Source organism: Struthio camelus, chromosome 4 (assembly GCF_040807025.1).
Source record: "Struthio camelus isolate bStrCam1 chromosome 4, bStrCam1.hap1, whole genome shotgun sequence".
In the NCBI taxonomy this organism is placed as follows: Eukaryota; Metazoa; Chordata; class Aves; order Struthioniformes; family Struthionidae; genus Struthio; species Struthio camelus.
In genome coordinates this window covers 8,492,319-8,516,381 of record NC_090945.1, presented here as the reverse complement: position 1 = coordinate 8,516,381, position 24,063 = coordinate 8,492,319, and the positions used below count along the sequence as shown (strand labels likewise).

The following is a 24,063-nucleotide window of genomic DNA, read 5'->3' as shown; positions in this document are numbered from 1 at the left end:
AGACCAGTAACAGAAACATTAAGCTTGCTGTGAATGCAACGTGGATGGAAACGTTTGGCTGTGCGTGAAAGCCGTCAAAGGCAAGCCTTCCCCGCTGTTTTGAAAGGAACTTGACAGCCCTGGGAAGGAGAATCCCTGGCGGTCAGCCGAGGCTGAGCAACTCTGACAAGAGGTTTGGGCAGCGCACGCGCTGTTGCTTGGACGAGAGCACGTGGCTTTGCACACCTGATGCCATCTTTAAACAAAACCTTGCCCCAGAAGCAACTTACAGCTTTCAGTGCAAAACCAAGAGCAGGAGGCACAAGGCTGCTGGGTTTTAGAGCAATCAGAGCAGACAGCGCCTGCCCCCGGGAGTCACTAGCTCTCCTTAGACACGTGCAAAGCCCCAAGGCGGCCCCCCGTTAACAGCAAGGCTGCACAGGCACCTACAGGAGCGGCAAACTGTCAGCTGAAGTTTTAAGCCCATTTTATATACTCATATAAGAGAGAGGTAGTACTTTAAAATGTCACGGACAACAACCATCACAGTATTTGCTCACGATCAGCTAGTTCAAAAACCAGCAAGCGGAGGGAGGGCTGGGTTCAGCCTGGGCACGCAAAGGCTCGAGAGGAGGATAACGAGTAGGGAAGTAGCGCAGTTGAACTGGGACACAGTTAACGCAACACGCCGGAAGTTGATCCTGTAACGCACGGCTAACTGATGCACTAAAACTCGCATTTCTTTCGAGAGCTTAAAACCAACAAACAGAAAAGTAAGAGGATGGTTACAAATAAGAACTGCTTGTTTAAGGCAAAATATAAAGTTTATGTGTTTTAAAAGAAGAAACGGAGCCAGCGGATCACAAGCATGGCCAGGGGACTAGGCAACGGTTGTTGAAAAATATTAGCTAGGAAATAGGTGAAGCTACGGAAACAAAAACGCCGTTAACAAAGCCCTTAATGTCACCCTACCAAACCACCTCCCAAGACAGGTCACGGAAATAACTCCTCCTAACTACCCCGGCTCTTCGCCTCTCCCCTCAGCAGCGCCGAGGGAGCACGACGCCAGTCCTGCCCCAGGGAGCCGTTAGCTCTCCGGGGCTTAGTTTCACTTCAGCGGCTTTCTTTTTCTCACCCCCCGCACACCTACAAAAAGGGAAAGGGGTAACGCGGCCCTGGTTTGCTCGTACACATGAATTGCCACGGCCGAGCGTCGAAATTAAAAGCAAGAGAAAGCTGTCCGTAAACCAAGGTGGTAAACGCAAGCAACCCTTAAAGGCGCCCGTCTCCCGGACGGACAGAAACCCCCTCTCTCGTGGTGGGGAAGGCCGGGCCCTCCGGTACGGGCCACGATCATGACAACGCCAAGCGTTACCTGCACGGCTGTAGCTTGCCCCACCGCAGCTGTGAGCAGCTGAGACCGCTCACCGGACAGCGTCCCAGCAACAGCCTCGATAACCAGCGAGCCGAGGCGCTCGCTGCTCTGCTGGGAAAGCAGCAGCCTCAGGTCCCGACGGGGGGCAACACCGCCGCCCGTTGCAGCCTGCCGGAGCCGCGGCAGTGCTGCAGCCCCCGGACATCGGACCGCCCTTTCCTTCGCACGCCCGATCGCGCCGCACGACAGCGCTGGCAGCGCCACAGGGCGAAGCGCCCGCCGCTGCTCGCACGGCTCGGAGACATCGTGACTGACGGCAGCCGGACGCCGAGGTCCAGGGCCGCCCCATAACCGCTCCGGAGTCCTGACGGTACGGCAGGGCCCCCGAAGGGGACGGCGTGCCCTGGCTGCTCCCCACTCCCTCCCCCCCGCTGCCCACACACACGCCGGGCCAGGCCCCGACTGCTCGAGCAGGGGGGTCGGCGAGCCCAGACACCCGGGGGCAGCCACCTCCCCCGGGGCTGCGCTCGGCACTGCCCCCAGTCTGGGGGATGAAACCCTCGGGGGGGAGGGGGAAGAGGAGGAAGGAAGTGTAACCAGATTAGGGGAACCCGTGCATCGAGCCTGGAGCCCCCCGCCCCCGGGCCACCCCGCAGCTAGAGGTGCCAAGGCACAGCAGGCAGGCGGGCGGGCCAGGACCGCGGGACCCGGGCACAGCAGGGGCCAGGGGGTCGGGCCAGCAGGACCTGCCGGGGAGCTGGAGGAGACGGGTCGCGCCGGCACCCGCGCCAGCACCCCCAAGGGAAGCGGCCGCAACGAGAGCGCGGCTCCCCCCGCCCCGGGCGGCGCTTAAATGGGCGGCGGAGGCGGGGTGGGGCGGGGCCTCGTTGGCCGCCTGCTGCTCGGCGGCGGCGCTGCGGGCGGGGCGCCCTTGGGCGCCGCCTGGCGGCCGCGGGCGACACTGCCGGGCCGGGCCGGGCCGGGCCGGGCCTCATTGGCCGCAGCCCTGGGTGAGGCGGGGGCAGGGGGTGTGTCGCGGGGCAGCCCCTGATTGGCTGGCAGCCCTCTGTGAGGTGTGCGGGCGTGTCGCGGGGCAGCCCCCGATTGGCTGGCAGCCCTCTGTGAGGTGTGCGGGCGTGTCGCGGGGCAGCCCCTGATTGGCTGGCAGCCCTCTGTGAGGTGTGCGGGCGTGTCGCGGGGCAGCCCCTGATTGGCTGGCAGCCCTCTGTGAGGTGTGCGGGCGTGTCGCGGGGCAGCCCCTGATTGGCTGGCAGCCCTCTGTGAGGTGTGCGGGCGTGTCGCGGGGCAGCCCCTGATTGGCTGGCAGCCCTCTGTGAGGTGTGCGGGCGTGTCGCGGGGCAGCCCCTGATTGGCTGGCAGCCCTCTGTGAGGTGTGCGGGCGTGTCGCGGGGCAGCCCCTGATTGGCTGGCAGCCCTCTGTGAGGTGTGCGGGCATGTCCCGGGGCAGCCCCTGATTGGCTGGCAGCCCTCTGTGAGGTGTGCGGGCGTGTCGCGGGGCAGCCCCTGATTGGCTGGCAGCCCTCTGTGAGGTGTGCGGGCATGTCGCGGGGCAGCCCCTGATTGGCTGGCAGCCCTCTGTGAGGTGTGCGGGCGTGTCGCGGGGCAGCCCCTGATTGGCTGGCAGCCCTCTGTGAGGTGTGCGGGCGTGTCGCGGGGCAGCCCCTGATTGGCTGGCAGCCCTCTGTGAGGTGTGCGGGCGTGTCCCGGGGCAGCCCCTGATTGGCTGGCAGCCCTCTGTGAGGTGTGCGGGCGTGTCCCAGGACAGCCCCTGATTGGCTGGCAGCCCTCTGTGAGGTGTGCGGGCGTGTCGCGGGGCAGCCCCTGATTGGCTGGCAGCCCTCTGTGAGGTGTGCGGGCGTGTCGCGGGGCAGCCCCTGATTGGCTGGCAGCCCTCTGTGAGGTGTGCGGGCGTGTCCCAGGACAGCCCCTGATTGGCTGGCAGCCCTCTGTGAGGTGTGCGGGCGTGTCGCGGGGCAGCCCCTGATTGGCTGGCAGCCCTCTGTGAGGTGTGCGGGCGTGTCCCAGGGCAGCCCCTGATTGGCTGGCAGCCCTCTGTGAGGTGTGCGGGCGTGTCGCGGGGCAGCCCCTGATTGGCTGGCAGCCCTCTGTGAGGTGTGCGGGCGTGTCGCGGGGCAGCCCCTGATTGGCTGGCAGCCCTCTGTGAGGTGTGCGGGCGTGTCGCGGGGCAGCCCCTGATTGGCTGGCAGCCCTCTGTGAGGTGTGCGGGCGTGTCGCGGGGCAGCCCCTGATTGGCTGGCAGCCCTCTGTGAGGTGTGCGGGCGTGTCGCGGGGCAGCCCCTGATTGGCTGGCAGCCCTCTGTGAGGTGTGCGGGCGTGTCGCGGGGCAGCCCCTGATTGGCTGGCAGCCCTCTGTGAGGTGTGCGGGCGTGTCGCGGGGCAGCCCCTGATTGGCTGGCAGCCCTCTGTGAGGTGTGCGGGCGTGTCGCGGGGCAGCCCCTGATTGGCTGGCAGCCCTCTGTGAGGTGTGCGGGCGTGTCGCGGGGCAGCTCCTCATTGGCCACCGCAGCGGCGGTGGTGCGAGTTGCCGTCCGGCGTGGGGCTGGCGCAGCAGCGCTGTCCCTGTGCCCGGTGCCATGAGGAGACTCCGGGTGCTCCGAGGTGAGGGGCCGGGGCCGGGGCCGGGGCCGGGGGGGAGCCCAGGCGCGAGCCCCCAGCAGCGTTTCCGTGTCTGTCTCGTAGTGGGAGCTGAGAGGGGACCAGCGGGCGGGGGTGGTCTCACCAGGGCCAAGCAGAGGGGAAGAGTCGCTGCCGTCGCCCTGTCGGCTGCCCTGCCGCGAGCGCAGCCTGGGCCGCCGCGTTAGCGGGGAGCGGAGGGGTTTCTCTCCCGGCGGGGGAGGCGTTTTCCCCGGGCTGGTGCGGACGGCTGAGGCCAGCAGAGCTGACGCTCGTCCTCTGGTCTCGCCTTTCAGGTCTCTTCACTTGCGGAGGTTGCTGGTCCCGACCTCGCGTGGCCGAGGATGGGGGCAGGGCGGCAGAGTCCGTCCCTGCAGCCGTCCCCACCTCTGCTGACCTCGTGACTTCTCTGTGCAACCGCCTGCAAGACGAGGAGGTGAGGCGGGGGCGTCGCGCTGGGCTGCGCGTGGGTTCGCAGGCGCCCGGCAGGGCCCCTGGTTTCCCAAGGGGGCCGCTGCCCTCCCGCGAACGGCGCGTGCTGCAAACGCTGCCGCTGGCGGGCCCCGTGTCCGCAGCTGTGGGGCTCCCTGGCGGTCAGGGACAGCAGGGCCGACCTGTTCCCTTCTGGGCTGTGTCCCCAGGGCGACAGGGCGGAGACTTACCGAGAGCTGGAGAGAGTCTTGCAGGCCGAGGATGGCCGCTTGCAGAGCGCTGTCCTGGGCAGAGCGATCGCGGCGGCTTCGAGGGACATGAGAGCGGCGCAGGTGAGCTGCTCCTCTCTGAAGGCAGCCAGGGGCGCCTGGCTGGAGCCGGGCTCTGTAAACCGCAGGAGGGCTCTGCCGACACGTCTCGAGCGCTGAGGCCTGTCAGAGGTTGCCAGCCGCCCTGGGGCAGCTCCTTCCCCGCGGATCTGCCTCCGCGAGAGCTGCAGAGGGAGCGGGGAGCGGGAGCAGCTCCCTGAGCCAGCAGCGCCTGCGCCCAGGGCTGGTGGCGGAGCTGGGACGTGCAGGGCCACGATTTGTGCACCAGCAAGTGTTTCCCGGAGGGAGAGGCCTTGTGGGCTCGTGGCTGCAGTGGATTTGGGGGGCGATACCGGGAGCTGCGCAGGGAGGTGGCCGAGGCAGGAACCGAGGGCTGGAGGCAGGCGGTGGCCGCCGGCGCGCTCAGCCTGTCCGGCTGCCTCGGCCTTTCTCCTGCTGAGGGGGGATTCGTTGCTCTCGCCAGGGTGTGACGGAGGGCGTGCGGACGGCCGCCAGCGACGTCCTGGTGGCTCTGGCCCGCTCCCACTTCGACAGCGTCATGTATGAGCTGCAGTGCCACCTGAGGGCCCTGGGAGAGATCTCCGAGGACTTTGTGTTTGTCACCTTGGGCAAGCTGGCCAGCAGCTACGGTAGGGCCCCTCGGCCTCCGGCTCGGGGCTACGGTCTGCGGTAACCGGGAGAAGGGATCCTCCCCGTCCCCCAAATGCTCCGTGCTGAACCGGAGCGCTACGGACGGGACGGGCGGGAGAGGCAACGTGGCGGGCTCTGCCCCCGCCGCCCTCGCAGGCCCCCGAAGGGCTGCCCCGCTCCCCGCTTCGGGGCAGGCCCCAGCACCCTGGTGCCCTGTCGAGTCCCTCCCCGTGCTGGGGCCTGCCCCGGCCCCTCGGGCAGCTTGGTGCCCCGCTGGCCCTCCAGCGCGTCCCCGGGGGCCCGGCAGCCCGCGGGCTCGCCCTGCCGCGCTGCCCCGGGGTTTCCCCCGCGCGCTGCCCCAGCTTCCTCTGACGACGGCCGCTCTCTGTGCCCCTGCCCCTGCCCTCTGTGCAGCCCTGCGGTGCGTCCCCTTCGTGGGAATGACGCTCTTCGCCGTGCTCACGATGCTGAGCCAGGTGGGGAGCAGCCGGACCCTGCGCGCTGTCTGTGGCGGTGAGTGTCGGCCCCGCGGGGAGGGGAAGGGCCGGAGCAGCCCTCGGCGCCCGGGGCTGTTGCTGGGCCACGGCAGGGCCGAGCCTGCGGCGAGGTCAGGCCTCTGCCGTCCCCACCAGCATCAACGGGGCGAAGCAGCGCCTGAAGCCCAGGAGGTTTCTGTGGGCGGGAGGTGGGGGCGCTCAGCGCAACGGTGCAGAGGCCCTCCTGGGCCCTTGCCGCTGCCCCTGCTGCTGCGCTTTCCTCCTGGTGCGACCTCCCGTCGTTGGAGCTCTGCCCAGGCTCACTCGCGCCTTCTCCCTGCAGGGCAGGCTGGTTTTGTGGGGTTCAAAGAGAGCGGGCGAGTATTGGGGAAGGTTTGGGCAGGGAGGCAGTGAGAAGTGCAGGGGGGACCAAGGCTGTGAGGAGGAGGAACGGGAGTGATGGGGAGGAGGCGAGCAAGAACGCAGCGTTTCGGTCCCGGCATGTCAAAGCGTTGCACGGCTTGTCCCTGGAGCCAGACCCGGTCTCCTCCAGTCTCCTCCGCGCGGCAGACTCTGACGTGATCCTTCTGCCTTGTCTCGCTGCAGTCCTGGAGCAGTGGTCGAAGGCCGTAAACACCTACCTGCGCGACTGGGAGAAATGCCCCTTCCCGCGCATGGGGCAGGCCCAGTTCTGCAGCAGCGTTCACCCGCTCTTCTGCCACGTGGTGGGGAGCTGGCTGGGCTGCGAGGAGGAGGAGGTGAGAACGGCTGCCGTGGCAGCCCCGCGGCGGCAGCAGCGACATCGGGGTCCGTCTGTCTGTCAGCATGAGGGCCGTGTGGGAGGAGAGGCGCCCGGGGAGGGAGCAGGGTGTCTGATGCAGCACCCAAAGCCGGGCCCTGCCGATGCTGGTGGCAGGCAACAGGCAGCGTGCGGGACTGCATCTTCAGCCGCTGCCCGCGCCCAGGAGCACGGGGCCGGGGGCCGCCCTGCTGGGACCCAGCCGAATCCGGGGGCCTTTGGGCAGGGCCGGGGGGGCCCGGGGCTGGGGACGTGCCCTCTGCTGTGGAGCAAGCCCTTGTCCTCCAGGGGAAGCAGGGAAACGCCTGTCTGTGGGGAGGGCAGACCGTGTCGGGGCGGAAGGACCTTCAGCCCTGATGAAGAGCGTCTCACTGCCCTCCGTGCAGGTCAAGCAGGCGGTCCTGGGGGCGATGGCTGCCATGATGGGCCTCCTCCTGCACGAGGAGGAGCACCGGGAGCAGGTGTGGGCGCAGCTCCCCTGGCTCCTGGGCCAGTATCAGCAGGTCCAGGACACTTTCCGGGTGACCAAGGTGAGGTGTCACAGTGGGGCTCGGTATGGCCATGGGGTCTGTGCACGTGCTGCAAGGTGTTGTGGGGCTGTGGGGTGCCTGGAGGAGCCGGGGCCCCTTGAGAAGAAATGGAGAGGGCAGGGGAGGCTTGAGGCCTCCTGGGCTTCTCGGGCAGCACCAGAGCAGCGCAGGTGGGGCCGAGAGGGAGCTGAGCGTCCTCGGGGCCCGATCTCCTTGGGAAGGGAGGCCTCGAGCCCCATGCCTGGGGCGCCATGCAGGCCAGGGGCTCTGCTGTAACACCCGTCCGGCTGCTGTGCAGCGGCGTCTGGCGGGGAGGGGAGGTCTGAGGGGTGTGAACGTCGTCCGATGGGCTCTGCGCAGAGGAGAAGCCCTCTAAGGCTGCTGCTGGGAGGGAAGGACACACGAGAAGCCCCGTGCAGGAGGGTTTGGGTTTTTCTCCTGGGGGCTGGAGTTGAGGAGTTCATCACAAAGAGGCTGGGTTTCCTTTCTTAAGACGTTGCTTTAGGTGACAGCCCCGCTCTTCCTCCCCCGTTCCCTTGCAGGGTCTGAGTTATTTTCTTGAGACTTTGGGGGAAGTGAAGATCCTCATCCCCAAGGACAAGCTTCAGGCCATTGGCACCGCTGTGCACAGCCAGGTAAGGGCAGCGTGACCTTGTACCGCTTGCACAGGGTGCAGCAGACCTGATTCGCGCGGCCAGGAAGGTCCTGCTGGACGGCCGGGCAGGGCATCCTGCCCGGGGGACCTACCTGAAGGCCGGGTCCGTGCAGATAGTTGGGAGTCGCCTCCCGTTCCGGTGTCTGGAGGCTGTTGTAGAGCTGGTTGTGGCTGCTGTGCGCAGGCTCAGGGGAGAGCCCAGCTCACCCAGCAGTTTCCCTCCCAGCCCCGTCGCAGCTCTCTGGAGCCCAGAGACCCCGGGCGCAGCTCAGCCCTGGGCCCCTGGGCAGCCCGGCCGCCCCAGACCTCTGGATGTGCCCAGCGCCTCGGTGGGGTGGGCTGGGCTTTGGCTGTGGGGCGCGTCCCGGGGCTAGGCCTGCCTTGGGAGTGAGGGAGGGGGAAAGCGAAAGGTTGGGGAAAGGGTTCATCTCCTCGAAGTTCGGCATCCCGAGTTGGCCACCAAAGCCCCGGCACTTCCCTCTGGGCTCCCTCTGGAGCTCCGGAGCGAAGCAAGGGTGATCCACTGCATGAGGCGAGGAGCTGCGGTCGCGGGGCGAAACGTCCCTCGGGGACGGCATCTCTCTCTCCAGGGAGTCTGCGGCCGGCCCGGGGCGACTCGCTCCGACTCAGGCAGCCGCTTTGCAGCTGTCCAAAGCTCCCGGGGAGCCGAGAGCGGAGGGAGCAGTTTCTTTTCCGTCCGCTCAGTCCTGATGCTCTTTTCTCTGAAACGCACCTTGTTCCCACAGCTCAGTGATGAAAGCAAGCAGCACAGCGGGGACCACCGGTCGGAGCTGACCTACTGCGTCCTGCTGCTGGGTGAGGGGAGGAGACTCCGCGTGACACCGCTGTGCCCTTGCCGCTCTCTCCCAAACCTCTGAAATGGGGGGAAGACACGGGCAGCTTATGCAGAGCACGAATTTTCCCTGGCAGCCCGAGTTTGCCCTGAGGACACGGTGGCTTTTCTGCGCTCGCAGCTGGGCAGCGGGAGCGAGGCCGCTCGCGTGGTGTCCTTGGAGCTGCTCAGAGCCCTGGTGCGCTCTGCAGGTCAGTGCTGCGAGGCGCAGTGAGGCCGGCCAGGGGTTTGGGCTGCCGGGCTGGGGGCAGACACGGCTGCAAGTGATGCACAAACACCCAAAACGAGCTGCAATGCTCTTGTCCCCAGCCGAGGTGCTACGCAGCTGCGGGGACAGGGATCTGACAGGGCAGCTGTAAACGGTGACACACCAGTGACGGCGCCCGACGCTGGGTGACGGGGCAGGGGCACGAGCTACGTGTCCCCATGGCGTTTCTGCAGGGCTCCGTGTTGTTATAGCAGTCTGTCGCGTCACACAGTTGTGTCTGTAAAGGGAGTCACTCGGGGACTCTGCTGCTTCCTCGGCCGTCACAGTCTCGTGCCCGGTTTTCTGTGCCGCTCGGGTGTGAAAGAGCTGGGAGCTTTGCCAGCTCCCTGCTGAACCGAGGGCTCTGCCTCAGCGCCCACCTCTCCCCGTCTTTTCCAGCAGCGGAGGGAGGACAGCGCCTGCCCCTGCTTGTGCAGGCGGTGCGGTCTGTGCTGAGAGACCCCAGCAGGAAGGTGAGCTGGTTGGCGAGGGGCGGCACCGCGGTGGGTGGGCGGCAGAGAAAGCTTTCCCCCGGGGCAGAGCCTGGCCAGCCCCAGCGGGTCGGGGTCAAGCCTAGACGAGCGTTTCCCTGTGGAAATTTCCCCGCAGGGCAGTGACCGTGGGAGCAGAGGGGTCTCCTGCGCCCGTGTAGTCTCCCCATGGGGCAGATGGGCTGGGTGGGTGCGAAGGCGTCTGCCCCTCGGCTTTCGAGCTTGGGGGGAGGGGGGGAATATCTTATCTTATCGGGGGATAACTGCGATCTCCTCCCTGGCAGGTGGCGAGGGCAGTTCTGCGCTTCACCAAGGAGCTGCTCAGCTGCAGCGTCCAGAGCTGCTCGGCCTGGGATCTGGTGGCCCACGTCTTCGCCACGTTCAGCCAGGCCTCCGGCAGACTGGTGAGGGCAGAGCGTGACGCTTCGGCTTCGCTCTGTGCCGGGGTGTCCTGGGAGCCCCTGCGGGCGCCCTGGAAATGGGGAACCCCCCTCAGCAGGGCTGCAGTCAGCGGTGCAGAGGGCTGAGCGGCGTCCCCATCGCCGTTCCTGGGGGGGATCTCGGAGGGTGCCGGGGGAGCGCTTTGGCCTCCCACCAGCGCGTAGCAAATCCCACTGCGGCGCTGACTGTTCGCCCCGAGAGATGAGCGGTGCTCACCGGCTCTGTGGCTGGAGCCCGTCCCGGCGAGGGGATCCTTGTTCGCAGCTTTGCTCTCGGGCTGCCGCTGGCCCCGACTAAGGACGCTGGCGAGCGCCCCGACGGGCAGCGGGTCTCCCTGGTCGCAGCCTGTCTAGTCCTTCCTTGGCCGGGGACCTGGCCCCTCCTCTGGGCCTCTGTGCTCTCTCCTGCCTCGGGAGACGGGTGCTCCCAGGGGACATCACAGCAGCGCTGGGTGGTTCCCGCTTCACCTCCCCTCTCAGGGACAGGGAGTGACGCTGGCGTTGTCCAAACCGTGTCTTGCAGGCGCAGGGAAACCTTTCTCGGGCAGAAGCACAGGAAGCAACAGACCTTCAAGCCCTGTGCTTGGACATCCTGGGCTCTGTGGACGTCTCCGTCAGGGGGATGACCAAAGTAAGTCGTCCTGCGCCCTGCTGCTGCCTCCCTGCCCCGCTCTCCCCCAACTGCTCCCCAAACAGGCCCCTATGCGCACAGGGCGAGCGGAAACGCAGCCCGTCGTTTCCCCCTCAGAGCTAAAATGAGCTCTTGAGCTGGCGGTGGGGCGGGAACCCCAAAGTGCTGAATTGCCTCGTTCTCGTCTGCAGCTCTTGTGGTCGCGGCTCCTGCAGTACGTGGTGCCAGCCCAGTACACGGGCACGCTGGTGCCCCTGTCCCAGTGCCTCCGAGAGCTGGCCGAGCGCCGGCAGAGAGCAGGGGACGAGGAGGGAGAGGAGGAGGCCGATGTCGTGGCCTCCCGGGAGCGAGGTAGGAAGCCGAAACCGTCGCCGTGTGCTCTGCCGGGCCGTGCGGGGGCCGGGGACGCCCTGCCAGACGCAGGCGGGAGGCGGGAGCGAGGACGGGCAGAGCCGTGCCCCTCTGGCCGGGGCGAGGGAGCTCTGTGCCGCGTTTCCTCGTGCCCGGCAGAGACGCCTCGCTCGACTGCTGGCAGCTTTCTGCTTGCGGCCCGGGAGCGTTTCCCAGCCGCGCTGGAGCTGCCTGCACCTCCGTCTGCTCAGCCCTGGGGAAGCCCCGGCACAGGGCTGCGGCAGCGCAGCCGGTCAGCAGCCCGTGGGCCGCGCGGGGGCTGCCCGAGCCGAGAGGGGCCGGGTATGGCGGTCGCGCCACTCTCACCGGCCTCTCTTCCTCCTCGCAGCCAAGCTGCCGACGCCGCAGGCCCTGCTGGCTCGCCTGCTGGTGAGTAGGGGCCCGGGGAAAGGGCTTTCGTGGCCTCGAGGCGACGGGAGAGGTCGGGGCAGAGCCGCTTCACAGGCCGGGGCCAGGGCCGGCAGCCTCCGGGAAGGAAGAGGCGTGCGAGAGCGAGTCGGAGCCACCCCTGCCCCGCGGGGACCCTGCTGCTGGGCGTGGAGAAGCCAACGCCGGCGGCTCCCGGCCGGGGCGGAGCGACCGCCCTCCCTCCGGGGAGAAGCCGCGGCTCTGGCGGTTGCCCCGAGCCCAGGTCTCGCCTGCCCTCTCCCAGGTGCTGGCGGCGGCTCCTCACGCCGGCGGCGGCTGCGGCGTCGCTGCCCTGCGGCTGCTGCAGGCCCTGCCGGGAGCGATCCACGGCGCCGTGGGGATGGTGTGGGCCGTGAAGATCCCCTTCCTGCTGCAGTACCTGGAAGGTAAAGTGCCGTCGGGGAGGAAGGGGCTGGGGAGGCCGAAGGGGAGGCAGGAAAAGGCAGCGTCCAGGCGTGAGGGAGGGGAATCGGCCCTGGGTTTCTCAGCGCTTGCTCTGCGGCCGCTCGTCTGCCAGGGAGCGCGCGCTGACGCCGAGGGCAGTAACGCCCAGGAGCGGTGCGTGCGGGGGCCGGGGCCTTTCTTGCCCGTCAGGGCCACGAGCAGGTTGTGCAGCCCCCCGGCGTCCTTGCTGGGTGGGTGTTTGGGAGGGCCGGGCTCGGCGCTCCTGGGGGTGGGGGAGACGTGTCGGGGCGAGAACGCGTGAGCGTGGTCCGTGCCCTCGTGTGACGGCCTGGTTTGCCCTGGGAGCCGCAGTGGAGCGAGGGGGATTGGGCCCGGCGGGTCTGTGAGTGACCCCGGCCCCCGGCCCCAGGGTCCGCCGGGCGTCTGGGGCCTGGCAAAGAGTTTGGCGCCGGGGCTTGAGCCTCCCGGCTCGGGCCCCTTCTGGCGTGGGAGCCGGGGGGTGTTGCAGTGCCAAGGAGACCCCTGGGCTCCTCTGGTGCTAAGTGACGCTGAGCGTGTCTTGCTCTGGCTTTGTAGGGAAAAGCGAGAGCTGCCTGGACTCTGCCGAGTGGGAGCGCCTTCTGCTTAAGGTGGAGCGCTGCTGCGAGGGCAGCAAATGACGCTGGGAAAGAGGGGGAAGGTGTGGGTGGGAACTTCCCCAGGAGCAGAGGGAGCCTAAGGAGGAGAATGCCAGTTTAGTTTAGAAAAGAGGAAACGCCCACAAGACGCCCTGAAAACGCCCAGAGGATTTTGTTTTGCAAAGGGCTCTGGGTCACAGAGGGTCGTTTCCTGTTCTGCCGTGTCACATCGTTCCGCTTGGTGAGCGGCTCTGCGGGACGCGGGCCGTGACCGGCATAGCCAGGGAGCTGCCACGTGCAGGCTAGCGCCAGGCGTGCCTTGAAGTCCCTCAAGAAGAATGATCTCCCAGCGCCCAGAGAAATAGAAAATCCTCCGTATGAAACAGGGAAGGGAAAAGAGGACGAGATGTTTTGGGCTGTCTCTTGTGGAAAGCCGCCGCCCCTGGGCAGAAAGGCAGGATTCACTGAACCCGAGCGATGGCTGCGGGATACGTGTGCGCCACCGGGCCGGTCGCTGGGGCTCCCTGCGCGGAGGGAGGGAGAGAGCAGGAGCAGCGGGCGCCTGGCGAGCAGCCCTCGCCCAGGGGCCGGGGAGGGTTTGCTTCAGCTTGTGCTTCCCCTAGTTCCTGAGGACGTCGCTGGAGACGATCGAGAGCCAGGCCTGGACCATGGGCCTGAGCTTCGAGCTGAGCCAGCAGAAGGGCAGCTACCCCCGGCTGTCCCGGGAGCAGGTGGGTCCCTGCCGAGGCCTCGTTTCTGCTCCCGTTCCCCGCGGGCGCTGGCGCGAGAGCCCGGGACGCTCCCCGGGCTGCGCCTGCAGATATTGCCCTCTGTGGGCGGGCCGGGCTCCCTGGCTCCCGTCCCTTCCCCACGCAGGCTTTTGTCTCGGCGCCGGCGGGCAGCGGGGCTGGGCTGAACGGCCGGGCGCCGCGGCCGGCTCCTCATGCCTGGCGCGGGCTGGGGCGTCGCGGCCCCTCTCCGTCCCGCCAGGTTGTGCGTGACCTCGTCTGGGGTGGCCTCTTCTCTTCCAGGCCTTCCTGTACAAGGCTATCGGGGTGTCCCTGGCAGTGTGTCCGCACGTCCCCTACGTCCGCGCGGAAGTGAAGAAACATTTACTGAGAACAAATTACTTGGAGGCGTCTGAGAGAGAGGTGGGTTTCCTCTTCTCCCCTTGCTTTCCGCCGAGCCCCTCCGTGTTCCCAGGGGAGCAGTGATCTCTCCCAGCAGAGCGCTCCAGGCTCTTCCGATTTCCGTGTCGCTGCTCTTTCCGTGGGATGATATGGCAGGTGTCGCTCGGAGCTTGCTGTGGCTGAGTGTCCCTTTCTCTTGTGTTGCAGGGGATGATTTGCGTTGTAGGCGGCTCTGCCGAGAGCCACTTCCACCTTGCCTTGGACTTGGTGCAGGAGTTTGGCTCTTCCATGGAAGAAAGACCAGTGTCGGGGGTTTTCAAGCGCCTGAAGGTAGAGGATCGCGGGTGTCTTGGCTTCTTTTTCCTCTGCCTTTTTTTCACTTGTAAAGCAGTAGCAGCCCAGTGGTGGCTGCTGCATGGAAAGCGGGGCAGCTCCTTCGTTGGGAGGCAGCGGGAGCTGGGGTCCACGGAGGTGCTGGGCTGACGTCTCGTGGCTTCTCCCACGGCCCAGGAATACCACCAGGGGAAGAGAGCGGGGACACACATGGCGCTCATGCTGGCCTACAGCCGGATCGCGCTCTGCGCCCCGCGGGAGCAGCTCCTGGCCCGCGTGGAGAGTGACATCGTGAGGGGCATCCTGCAGCACTACCGCGCCAGCTGCCAGGTGGGTGCGCGGGTGCAGGGCCGGCCACGCCGAGGCGCCGCCTGCCCCAGCCCGGCTCCGAGCTGGAGCTCGCCGCGACGGGCTGTCTCGTAGCAAAGAGCCCCGAGGAGGGGTCTGCGCTGAAGGCCGAGTCCCAAACGCAGCCCGTGTCCCTCTGCGTATCCCTGTGTCCGCGTGGCTGCGTGCGCTGCGACCGTTCGTTGCCTCTCACCATGTCCCCCTTCGCCTTGCAGGTGCTGGGCTTCACCATCTCCACCAAGGTAAGTGCTGCCCAATGGGGCCTTGCTTCCTGCCCTGGCCGCGCACCTTTCCCATCGCTGGCGTGCCGGGCTCGCTCTCCCGCTCACCGGGCCAGGGTCCGGGGTCTCCTTGCAGTCGGTTGCCGGGAAAGCTTGTGCCTTCCCGGGGGGAGCTTCCTCCAAGGAGGGGAGAGGAGGTTTCCTTCCTCCAACCCGCGCGCCGAGCCCATGTGCCTGCGGCTCCTGGAAGATGCAGTGGTCGTGCGCTGTGCTTTGGGGCTGGCCGCCCCGCCGTGTTCCCCTGCCAGCCTTTGGCCCGGTGAGGCGTTGCTCATCGGTGCCGCTGTGTTTCTCTCTCCTGGGCCGCAGGACGTGCAGCTGAAGCTGACCCTGGTCCAGAGCGTCGCCGAGGTCAGCCGCGCCATGCAGGGGGCGGGGGGCTCGCACCGCGTGGAGCTCTCCTCCAAACGGGAGCTGCTGGGCATCCTGCTGGTGAGTGCTGGGGCCGGGACTGTCCCACCGGGGAGTTTGGGGCTGAGCCCCGAGGCCGGTTGCCCCGAGGCGTGATGCTCTCCCTTGGCTGTGCGCGGCCCCTTGAGCGCCCTGAGGCTCGGGGCCTGTGGGTGCTGGCGCCCGGTGGCTGTCGCTGGGGAGAGCAGTGGGTCTGTCCCCGGTGGGGCGGCTGGCCGGCCCCGGTGCCGCTGTGGGAGCCGTGCGGGTGCCCAGGGCGTGCGCCGGGGCAGGGCGAGCAGAAGAGCCTGTTCCCGGCGGGAGGGCTCTGGGTCGCTGCCCACTGCCCACGGTGCGCGTGTCTCTGTGACCTGCAGGGCTTGGTGAAGGAGGAGCCCCGGGATTGCCTGGCGTCCCCGCTGCGCCAGGAGGCGTTTCTGGCCCTGGGGCACTTGAGGTAGGCTCTTCCCGCCAGGGCTGTGGGGGGCTGTGGTTTGACCCGCTCTGGGGAGGGGTAGGAAGCCTCTTTCCTGTCTTCCTTTTTCTCTGCCAGCAAACTGAAGCCGTCGCTGAGCCGGGAGGAAAACCGCGACCTCCTGGATCAGTGTTTGCAGAGCGCGAAGCCCCTGCCTGCCCCGGAGCAGGCGGAAGAGGAGGGGGCGGCAGCGGCGGACGCTCTGCGCGTGCAGGTACCTTTTGGCCCTTCTGTCCCGGCCTCTCCGGGGGATCCCCCAGCAGCAGGCGCTGCGCGCTGCCCCCTCCGGCTGCGCTGGGCGTCTCCGTGTGCGGCCCAACGCCCGTCCTTCTCTCCCGCTCTCAGCAGACCATGGCAGCCCTCGGCGAGCTGGTGACAGCCCTGCTGGAGGAAGACCTCACCTCCGGCTGGTGCGCAGAGATGCTGCACGTGAGTATCCGGGGGGCGTCGGGGGAGGCGTCCCCGGCGTCGGGTGGAGGGTGCGCGGGGAGAGCTGGGCTGTGCAGTCGGCAGGGTCAGCGCGTCTGCGCTGGTGCCCCCCGCGAGCGGCTGACGGGGTGGCAAGGGGCCGGCGCCCCCGGCTGCCGAGTCCCAGCTCCTCGGCGGGACTCTGCGCGGGAGGGAGACGCTTGGGGTGGCGGCGGGCAGGCCGGGGAGGCCCGTTGGGAGACAGGTCTGCTCTTGCCCAGGTGCTGGAGTACTGGCTCACCTCGGCCAAGGAGTGGGAGCGCGAGAGGGCCCTGCAGGCCTGCGCCCAGCTGCTGGGCGCTTACGAGGAGCGATTCGAGCGCACGGTGAGAAGGGACCCCCGTGCGCCGTGTCCCCCCTCCCCACGGGCTGCGGCCCCGGCAGGGAGCTCTGCCCTGGGCCCGGGTGCTGGGTTTCGGGTCTCCTGGGCTGTGGGGCTGCCCCGCTGGCTGCCCCGCTGCCCTGCCCCGGCTCGGACGCCAGCACAGCCGGGAGAGGGAGATCGGCCATCGGGGCCGCCCGCGACCTTCTCGTCGGCCTTCTGTTTCCCCAGGGAGAAAAGTCTTTCGAGCTCTTTGGCTCCATGGTGGGACTGCTGGCGCCTTTCGTCTGTGACTCGCCGGCCGCGTCCCGCCAGCGGGCAGGGGCCTGCCTGGGCCACCTGCTCCGCATCCGAGGTGAGGGCAGCCCCCGGCCAGGCTCGGCCAGCCGGGCCCCTGTGCCCCCGGGGGCCCGACGATCGCGCGGGGCCGGGCTCCGTTCCTCCTTCGTCCCGGCCCGCGGGCCAGAGGTGGGGTCTGCGTCGCCATCACGGCCCTTTTCTCCTGGTGCTCGCTGCAGGCATGACTCTGGACTCGGGGGCCGAGGAGGACGAGGTGCAGCCCTTGTGCCAGCGGCTGAGCGCCCCAGACGCCGAGGCTCAGCTCCAGGCTTCCTCCAGACTGGCGAAGGTACCTGGCCCCGACAGCGCGGGGGGAGCCGGTGCCTGGGCTCCCGGGCAGCTGCCTGCTTCCCGGCCGGGGCCCCGCTCCGTTTTGGGAGAGCTGTGGCACTGGGCGCCGGGGGTTAGCGAGCAGCAAGCGGCTGTCGAGCGTGTCCGTCCTTCAGGCGCGCTGGGGAAGGAGGAGAGGCCACGGGGGGTGTGTGTGGGTGTGTGGGGGGGTGTGTGCACGCGTGTGGGACCGTCACACACCGCACGGAAGCACACATACCCACCCGTCTGTGGGAAAAGAGGTGCTGGAGGGAAGCCGGGAAGCTGCTCTGCCTTCTCTTTCTGGTCTCCTGCCCGTTCTCCCTTTGCTGGGTTTAACACGTACTTGTTTGGGCGTCCCGTGTATCGAGCCGTGCGTTTGCGGGGGGTCGGCGTGCGCAGCGCCTGCGCGGGCTCTCAGCAGCTCTGGCATCCTGAGGGCCTGGCCCCGGGGGCGGGCAGGGTGCAGGCTTTGCGTGTGAGCAAGCAGCGCCCGGGGAGACACTTCCAGGCCTCTGGGCCGCACAGCGCTCAGCCAGCCCTGCCTGCCCGGCTGCCCTGGGAGGCGGTCGCACCCGCCAGGCCTAGCGAACTGGCCCGCCGCCCCCCAGCGCCCGAGTCTCCTCTCCTTTCTGAAGAGCCGGAGCAGACGTGTGACGTGGTCTCTCCTGTTTCTGATTTCTCCCCAGATCATCTGCAAATACATCCCCGAAGCGCAGGCTACGGATTTCATTTCTGCCGCCCTGGACGGGATGCTGTCGGTCAGGTCCGCGTGCGCTCAGGCAGCTGGCGAGTGGCTGGTCACCTTCCTGGAGAAATGCGGGGGGCAGCTCTCCACGAAGGTGAGAGAGACACCTTTTCCCTGGGGCTTTGGCCTTCCCGCCTCGGCCGTTGCCCTGCACCTCGTGCAGGTGCCGGGGGCTAAAGAGCCGCCCCTGGTGCGCAGCGCCGAGGGCTCTGCCGAATCTGAGTGCCGGCAGCTGAATCCCGGAGCTGCTCTTCGTCCGGTGACACTGACCCTCCTGGGCCAAACCCAGCTCGCTCCCACAACTGAGGCGGTTAGAGCTGAGGCACCCAAAGTGCCAGTTCCTCCCCGTTTCTCGGGTGCGATGCTCAGCCCTCCCTGGCCTGGCCCAAAGCGGGACGGCACCCGTCTGCCTCCAGAAGAAGGGGGGTTGTGGCAAACTGTTGGCGTCCCAGGCCCTGCCCCGGGAGGAACAGGACGTTGACGCTGGGGGTTTCTTCCTCCTGACTCCTGGTGCTGCCTCGGGTTTCTTACACGCTCGCTAGCACAGTCCCCTTCCTTGCTCGTTGGTCCTTGGTGCCCAGCTCCACGCACTGCCCGCGTTTTGCTCTGTGCATGGTGCCTTTTCTGATGTTGGGTGGCTGTTGTGGGTCCTCGTCGTTCTGCCTGAGCCTGGCTGTGCCAGCCCCGGGGCGGCGTTGCTCTCGGGAGCAGTCATGGCCCCTTTGTTGGTGATTCGTGCCTGTGGCCCTGGGGCCCGGTCCCATCCGGTGCCTGCACGGTCACAGCCTCTGCTGCCCTCCTCCGCTCGGGCTCTGCTGCGCTGGGGTTTGGGTCTGGGGCCACAGGCAGGTCCCTCGGCCCAGGGCGGCTCCTCGGTGTCGCCCTCGGTCGGCAGCAGAGATGTGTCCCTGTGGCGGTCCAGCGTCCCCCCGCCGCTGCCCAGAGCCTTCGGGCTTTAGGGCTGGATCTTGAGAAACGGTCGGGGAGCAGGAATTGCTCATCGGCCGAGTGGGGTGCCGGGCTGTGCGGGAGGACGAGGAAAGGATGGGCAGGACGGCTCTTTTGGTCTTCGTTCAGGTGCCGGAAATCCTGAGCATCATTTACATCCGGATGCCGACCATGCAGCAGGACACCCTCCGACGCGTCCTCTTGGAGGCGGTGTCCGTGCTGGCCCTCTACCACCCCGGGGCCGTCATCGACAGCCTGCTGCAGAAGCAGCTGCCCATGGACAGGTACGCGCAGTGCCCCGGCCCCGCGGGCAGGCAGGACCCACCGCCGACGGGGCGAGCAGGAGCCAGCGGAGAAGCCGGTCCTGCTGCTCCGGGGGGAGAAAGCCTGAGCGCGGCAAGAGCCGACGGCCAGAGCCCGGCCCGCGCCAGCCCCTTGGAGGCCAGGAGAGCGTTTGGCTGCCGCCGAGGTGGCATCGCAGGTCGCAGAGCCCGCGGGCTCACGGGGGAACTTGTGCTGCCTTGCAGCAACACCGTGGAGCTGTGGCGGGTCCTGGGGAGGAAGTTCTTTGTGCAGCAGCTCCTGAGGGCTTTAATGGAAAAACTGGAGCGCTCAGGAAACGACCAGCCCAGGAGCAGCTCTGCGGAGGCTGAGGCAGACGACGGTCAGGCTGCGCTGGAGCCGCTCAAGGTGCGTGCGCTGGCAGACGCGTTTTTGCAGCTTCGCATCGGACGTCCTAACAACCCTTCAGGCTGAGGGAGTTTTGTGCACGTCGCGACCCCCCCGAGCCCTCGGGGTGCCGTGCTGGGCCCTTCGCAGCGCTGGCAGCGGGGGCAGCCGAGACCGTTTGCTGCTGCCAGCCTGCGGGGCTGCTGCGGAAAGCCGAACTGCGGACAGCAAAGGTCCCCGAGGCGGGAGGGGAGGGTGGGAAAAGGCCTTGTTTTCACAGGCCGTTGCTGGTTGAATTTCTCTGCAGATCACACGTGCCATCGGCGAGGTGGTGTCGACGCAGCAGACCCCGGAGGCTGTGCAGCGCTTGCTGCCGGAGCTGCTGCCGGTGCTGCTGAAGCAGATCAGCGCCACGCTGGGGAAGGAGATGCCCTTTTCCCAAGTCAGCACCCGGGGAAAGCTGTTCCTCAAGGGACACACGAGTGATGACAATCCTTGCAGGTAGGAGCCAGCGGGACAGACGCAGGGGCTGGGCTTTGGTCCCCGTAACCGGGCCACGTTCGCTCACGGCCCCGAGGCAGCGCTTTGGCCTGCCCCGTCTCCTGCGCGGCCGGTACCGCCGAGGGCTCGGGCCTTGCCTGCCGCGTCTCCTGCCTGCGGGGTGTCGTGCCTTTCCCTCTGCCCTGCTGCCCCTTGGAGAAGGGACGGGAACGAGCGGGATAAAACCCGGCGTGGCGCCGGCCAGGCCAGGCTGCCCGCGAAAGGGAGGTGGCCGTGGCCTGCCTTTGGGGCCGGGTGACCGGGGCAGCCCGGGGCCCTGGGAACGGGGCCTCTGGCGCGAAGTCTAGAGCCTGGGGGTTTCTAGTGCGATCGGTGAGTTCGGGGTGCCAGGAAGGATGAAAAGGCCAGTTTTCTCACAGCCGGGCAGACGCCAGGGTGGTGAGATGTCATTTTGGGGCGCGTTGCGTCTCCCCGGGGGAGGCTGAGCTCGAGGGAAGGATCGCCTCGCAGGCGGCGGCGTCTCCTTAGCTCTGCCCAAGGAGCCTGTTGCGGTGATGCAGGACTCGCTGCTCTTCCCCCCAGGCTTTCCCTGGAGACCCTGGAGGTGGTGCTGCGCACGAGCCTCGAGGAGAAGTGGCTGCGGCTGCTCCGGAAGCAGGGAGCCTGGGCCGCCCTGGAAGACCCGCGGGCTCACCACGACGGCGTCTGTCTCCTGACCGGGTGAGGGCCCGCGGAGGCGCCTCACTGCCCTGGGGGGGCTGGTGGGACCCTTCCCCTGGCCTGGCCGTCTCCGAGTTGCCGAGCGGAGCCTGCGGGGCAGCGGGTGAATTTTGGGGCTTGAGGCCGGGTGCCTGCCTGCGTAACCGCGTGCCGCCTGCCTGTGCTCTGCGCGCAGCGTGCTGCTCCGCGCCGGGACCGTCTCGCTGCCCGTCGTGCTGGTCCTGACGCAGTGGCTGGAGGCCCCGTCGTCCAACCTGCGGGTCATGGCGGCGGCTTTCTTTGCGGAGGTGAGAGAGGAGGAGGGAGAGGCAGGTTTAGGAGGGGTTTTCTCATGACGCTGCTCTTTGGGGAGGTGCCGGCAGCAAGTGTCGCAGTCGAGGCGGGAGCGGATCCCCCCGTAGGAGGCTTCCCGGGAGCTGCCCTTCCCCGGCCCCTGCCGCGTCGCTCCCCCGCGCCGCGGCCAGGGATGTTCTTGGCCCTGCAAACCGCTCGCTCCGGGTCCCCGTCGCTGCTGCCGGGGCAGAGGACGGACGGGCGGGCGTTCTGTCAGCGACCCCTTTCCAGGGCGTCCCCGACCCCAGCCGGGACGGGCTGCCAGGTTGCCTGGAGCTCCGCAGCTCTGCTGAGCGGCCCCGGGACCCAATGAGAAATCCTCTCCGGAGGCCGACCGCCCCAACGTGGGCGCCCTGGGGCCCGGGGCAGCGCTGCCCTCGGCCTGGGCCGGGCGCAAAGGGAGGCGGCCGGGGGCGTCAGGCCGGGCTCGTGGGGCTTCCTCGCGCGGCGCCCCGGGCGGGCGCTGTGGCCGGGCCTGCTCCGCCTCCGTCCCCGGCTGCTGACGGCCGGGTCGCTGTGCTGCAGCTGATGAAGGACCCAGCGGCCCAGGCCAGGAGGTGCCTTCAGCCCGTCCTGGGGGCCTTGGTGGAGAAAGCGCGGGACCCGAGCAGCACGGTGCGGCAGATGGCAGCGCGCGGGCTGGGCAACGCGGTCAGCGGCGCGCCGGAGAAGGTGAGAGGGGCTTTGCCCCGCAGGAAACGCGGCCCCTGGCCGGAGAGGTGCAGGCGGAGAGCGGCGGAGGGGTTGGCGAGGAGCCTGGGCAGAGCAGCAGAGGCAACCGGGGGCCTTTCCCCCGGGCGCGCTGCGTCCTCGGGCGTCAGCCGGGCTGCAGAGGGGGCGGAGGTGCCGCCGGGAGCCTCGGGCTGCCCCCTGCTCGGGGCCGATGCCGGAAGCTTGGGCCCCGGGGCAACGGGAGAGGCGGGCGGTCGGAGGCAGGACAGCGAGAGGCTGGTGCGCGCGTTACAGCTGCGGAAGCGCAAGGGAGCCGTCCTGGCGGCGCTGCGGAGGGGCCTGGAGGACGCCTCGGCGGAGGTGGTGGCCGAGAGCCTGCTGGCGCTGGCGAAGGTGGTCGACGAGCTCCGGGGGAAGGCCGTGGGCTCCGCCTTCAAGGACATCGCCAGGGCCACGAGGGCGTTCTTTGATGCTGTAAGCGAGCGGCGTCGCCTGGCGCCCGCTCGAAGGGTCCCTGGCGGGCTGGGCGCGGGGCGGCGCGGGCCGGGGCAGCTCCGCAGCGGGAGGGTTCGGGCAAGACACCGATGTCTGGGCGAGACGGAGGCGGCGCTGTTTGTGGCCCCCCTCCCCTCCCCTCCCCTCCCCTCCCCCGGGGGTCCTTTCTGAGGGCGTTGCACTCGACGGGCAGCGCTCGGGGGTTACAGAGCAGTCGTCCGAGGGGTCCCCGCCGCCCGCCTGACGGCCGGGGGCGCTGGGTTGCAGGAGCAGGCGTCGCTGTGCTCGGCGGCCTTCACCCTGTACGGGGTGCTGGCCGCCGCGGCCACGAGGCGGTGGAGGCCCTTCTTCGCCCGGGAGCTGGGGAGCACGTGGGCCAGCCTGGTGCTCCACCTGCGCGACCCGGACGCGGGAGCCGCCACGGTGAGAGCCCGGGAGCTGGCGCACGAAGCAGCCGGCAAAGCCGCGCGGCGCCGCGCGGATGTTTCCGCCCTCCCCGCCGGCAGCGGTGCCGCGCGCAGGGGGCCGCGGAGGGGGCCGGGGCAGGCTCCCTGCTGCCGGCCCCGCGTCCGGGGCGGCCGCGACAGGGCTGGGCTCTCTCTGCCAGGCGTGCCAGGGCGCCCTGCGGCTGTGCGCGCCGCTCCTGGAGCTGAGGAGGGTGCGGCAGGGCATCGCCGTCGGCACCAGGCTGAGCGCGGCCGAGCTGCAGGACGCCGTCTGCAGCCTGCTGGTGAGGAGCTGCGCGCCCCGGGGGGCGCGGGGGCCGCGGGCAGGGACGGAGGGAGGGCGGGAGGGAGGGGGCGGGCGATGCACCTGCCCGCGGTGCCCGGGCCGTGGGCGCCGCGGGGGCGTTTTCGGGCGAGCAGAGGAGGACACGCGTGTGCCCGCGTCCCCCAGGCCCAGGAGAGCCACGAGCACCAGCAGAGGCTGTACGTCGCCGCCAGGCGCTGCTTCCTGGAGGGCTGCGCGGAGCTGCGGGCCGCGGCCCTCGACGTGGCCGGTGAGCCGGGGTGGCGCGGGGTGCGGGCCGGAGGGGCGGGAGGTGCGCCGGGGCGGCGGCGCCCACGGGGCCGTGGGGTGGCGGGTGCTGGTGCCCGGGGGGCGCCTCGAGGGCCGCGGCCCCCCGGGCAGCCGGGGCCGGCGCCTCCCCGCCGCGCGCTCCGGGCCGGGGCGGCGGGCAGCGCGTGACGCCGCGCGGTGCCCCGTGCCGCAGGCGTCCTCGTGGAGCACGCGGGCACCGAGTGGCTGCCGGGGCCGGAGGCGACGCTGCTGGCCGCAGGTAGGCGACGGGCCGGGGGCCGGGGGGCTGCGGGCGGCCCCGCCGGCAGCAGGGGCGCTGACGCCGGTGCCGTTGCAGCTCTGCGGGCGCTGCGGGGCGACGGGGACGCGCGGGTGCAGCAGGCGGCCGCTCGGCTCCTCCGCGACAGCGGCCTCGAGGGAGCGGCGGGCGCCGCCGAGCCGCAATAAAGCCGGGCCGAGCCGGGCCGGGCCGGGCTGCTGTGTGCGCCGGGGGCGGGGCCTCGGGCGGGGCGGGGCGGGGCGTCTGCGGGGCGGGGCCTGGGGCGGGGCCTGGGGCGGGGCGTCGGTGTGGGCGGGGCTGCGGCCCCTTGGCGGCGCCTGCGCGGCCCCCGCGGCCCCCGGAGCCGCGGGAAGCGGCGGCGGCGGCGACGCTCGGTGTCCGGGGCTCCCGGCCGGGCCGGGGCCGGGGCTGGTGCCGCGGGGCCCAGGTAAGCGGGGCGGGGAGGGACCGGGACCGGCCGGGGCGGGAGGCGGCCGGTGCCCGGAGCCGGAGCCGGAGCCGGGAGCCGCGGGGCGAGGAGGAGCCGCAAAGCCCGAGGGGCCGGAGCCCGGTGCCGCCCGGCCGGGGCTGCCGGCGGGGAGGGTCCCCCAGCCGCGCTGCCCGGCGCGGCCCGAGCCCGGGGCCGGCAGGGGAGGGGAGGGGAGGGGGCTGCCGGGGCGCGGGGCGCCGCAGGGGGGTCCGGGGCGGCCGGGGCTCGGGCGCGGGGCCGAGTCCTGCCCGGCCGCTGCGCCGGCACCGGCCCGGGGCCCCGAAGGGGGGCGGAGGGGGCCGGTCGGGGGAGCGGGAAGGCCAAGGGCTGCGGTTTGGGGGCCCGAGGACGGGTTCAGCGGCTGCGGGGGGGCTCGGAGTGCGTTTCCGAGCCCGCGAACAGCCCCCGAGCCTGCTGCGGAGCCCCAGAAATGCAGGGTTTAGCCTCGGT

The 24,063-nt window shown here is 69.6% G+C and overlaps 1 protein-coding gene across 1 annotated transcript in view; it reads left to right on the top strand.

Moving 5' to 3' along the window:
* LOC138067060 (maestro heat-like repeat-containing protein family member 2B) overlaps nt 1-16,623 on the top strand; it is a gene marked incomplete at its 3' end in the record, with an annotated part of 50,025 nt that extends 33,402 nt beyond the window's left edge. Inside the window, exons 2-28 of the mRNA XM_068941018.1 lie at nt 4,306-4,445; nt 4,651-4,773; nt 5,234-5,399; nt 5,815-5,913; nt 6,483-6,634; nt 7,062-7,205; nt 7,748-7,840; nt 8,607-8,676; nt 8,791-8,904; nt 9,360-9,433; nt 9,736-9,855; nt 10,415-10,522; nt 10,714-10,736; nt 10,786-11,302; nt 11,586-11,727; nt 12,323-12,375; nt 12,987-13,094; nt 13,395-13,514; nt 13,701-13,823; nt 14,004-14,156; nt 14,390-14,416; nt 14,765-14,887; nt 15,223-15,302; nt 15,399-15,534; nt 15,666-15,749; nt 16,010-16,114; nt 16,342-16,623. Of these exons, the coding sequence (XP_068797119.1) occupies nt 4,306-4,445; nt 4,651-4,773; nt 5,234-5,399; nt 5,815-5,913; nt 6,483-6,634; nt 7,062-7,205; nt 7,748-7,840; nt 8,607-8,676; nt 8,791-8,904; nt 9,360-9,433; nt 9,736-9,855; nt 10,415-10,522; nt 10,714-10,736; nt 10,786-11,302; nt 11,586-11,727; nt 12,323-12,375; nt 12,987-13,094; nt 13,395-13,514; nt 13,701-13,823; nt 14,004-14,156; nt 14,390-14,416; nt 14,765-14,887; nt 15,223-15,302; nt 15,399-15,534; nt 15,666-15,749; nt 16,010-16,114; nt 16,342-16,623 (3,479 nt within the window). The remainder of the gene's footprint in view (nt 1-4,305; nt 4,446-4,650; nt 4,774-5,233; nt 5,400-5,814; nt 5,914-6,482; nt 6,635-7,061; nt 7,206-7,747; nt 7,841-8,606; nt 8,677-8,790; nt 8,905-9,359; nt 9,434-9,735; nt 9,856-10,414; nt 10,523-10,713; nt 10,737-10,785; nt 11,303-11,585; nt 11,728-12,322; nt 12,376-12,986; nt 13,095-13,394; nt 13,515-13,700; nt 13,824-14,003; nt 14,157-14,389; nt 14,417-14,764; nt 14,888-15,222; nt 15,303-15,398; nt 15,535-15,665; nt 15,750-16,009; nt 16,115-16,341) is intronic.
* Between the last annotated feature and the right edge of the window lie 7,440 nt (nt 16,624-24,063).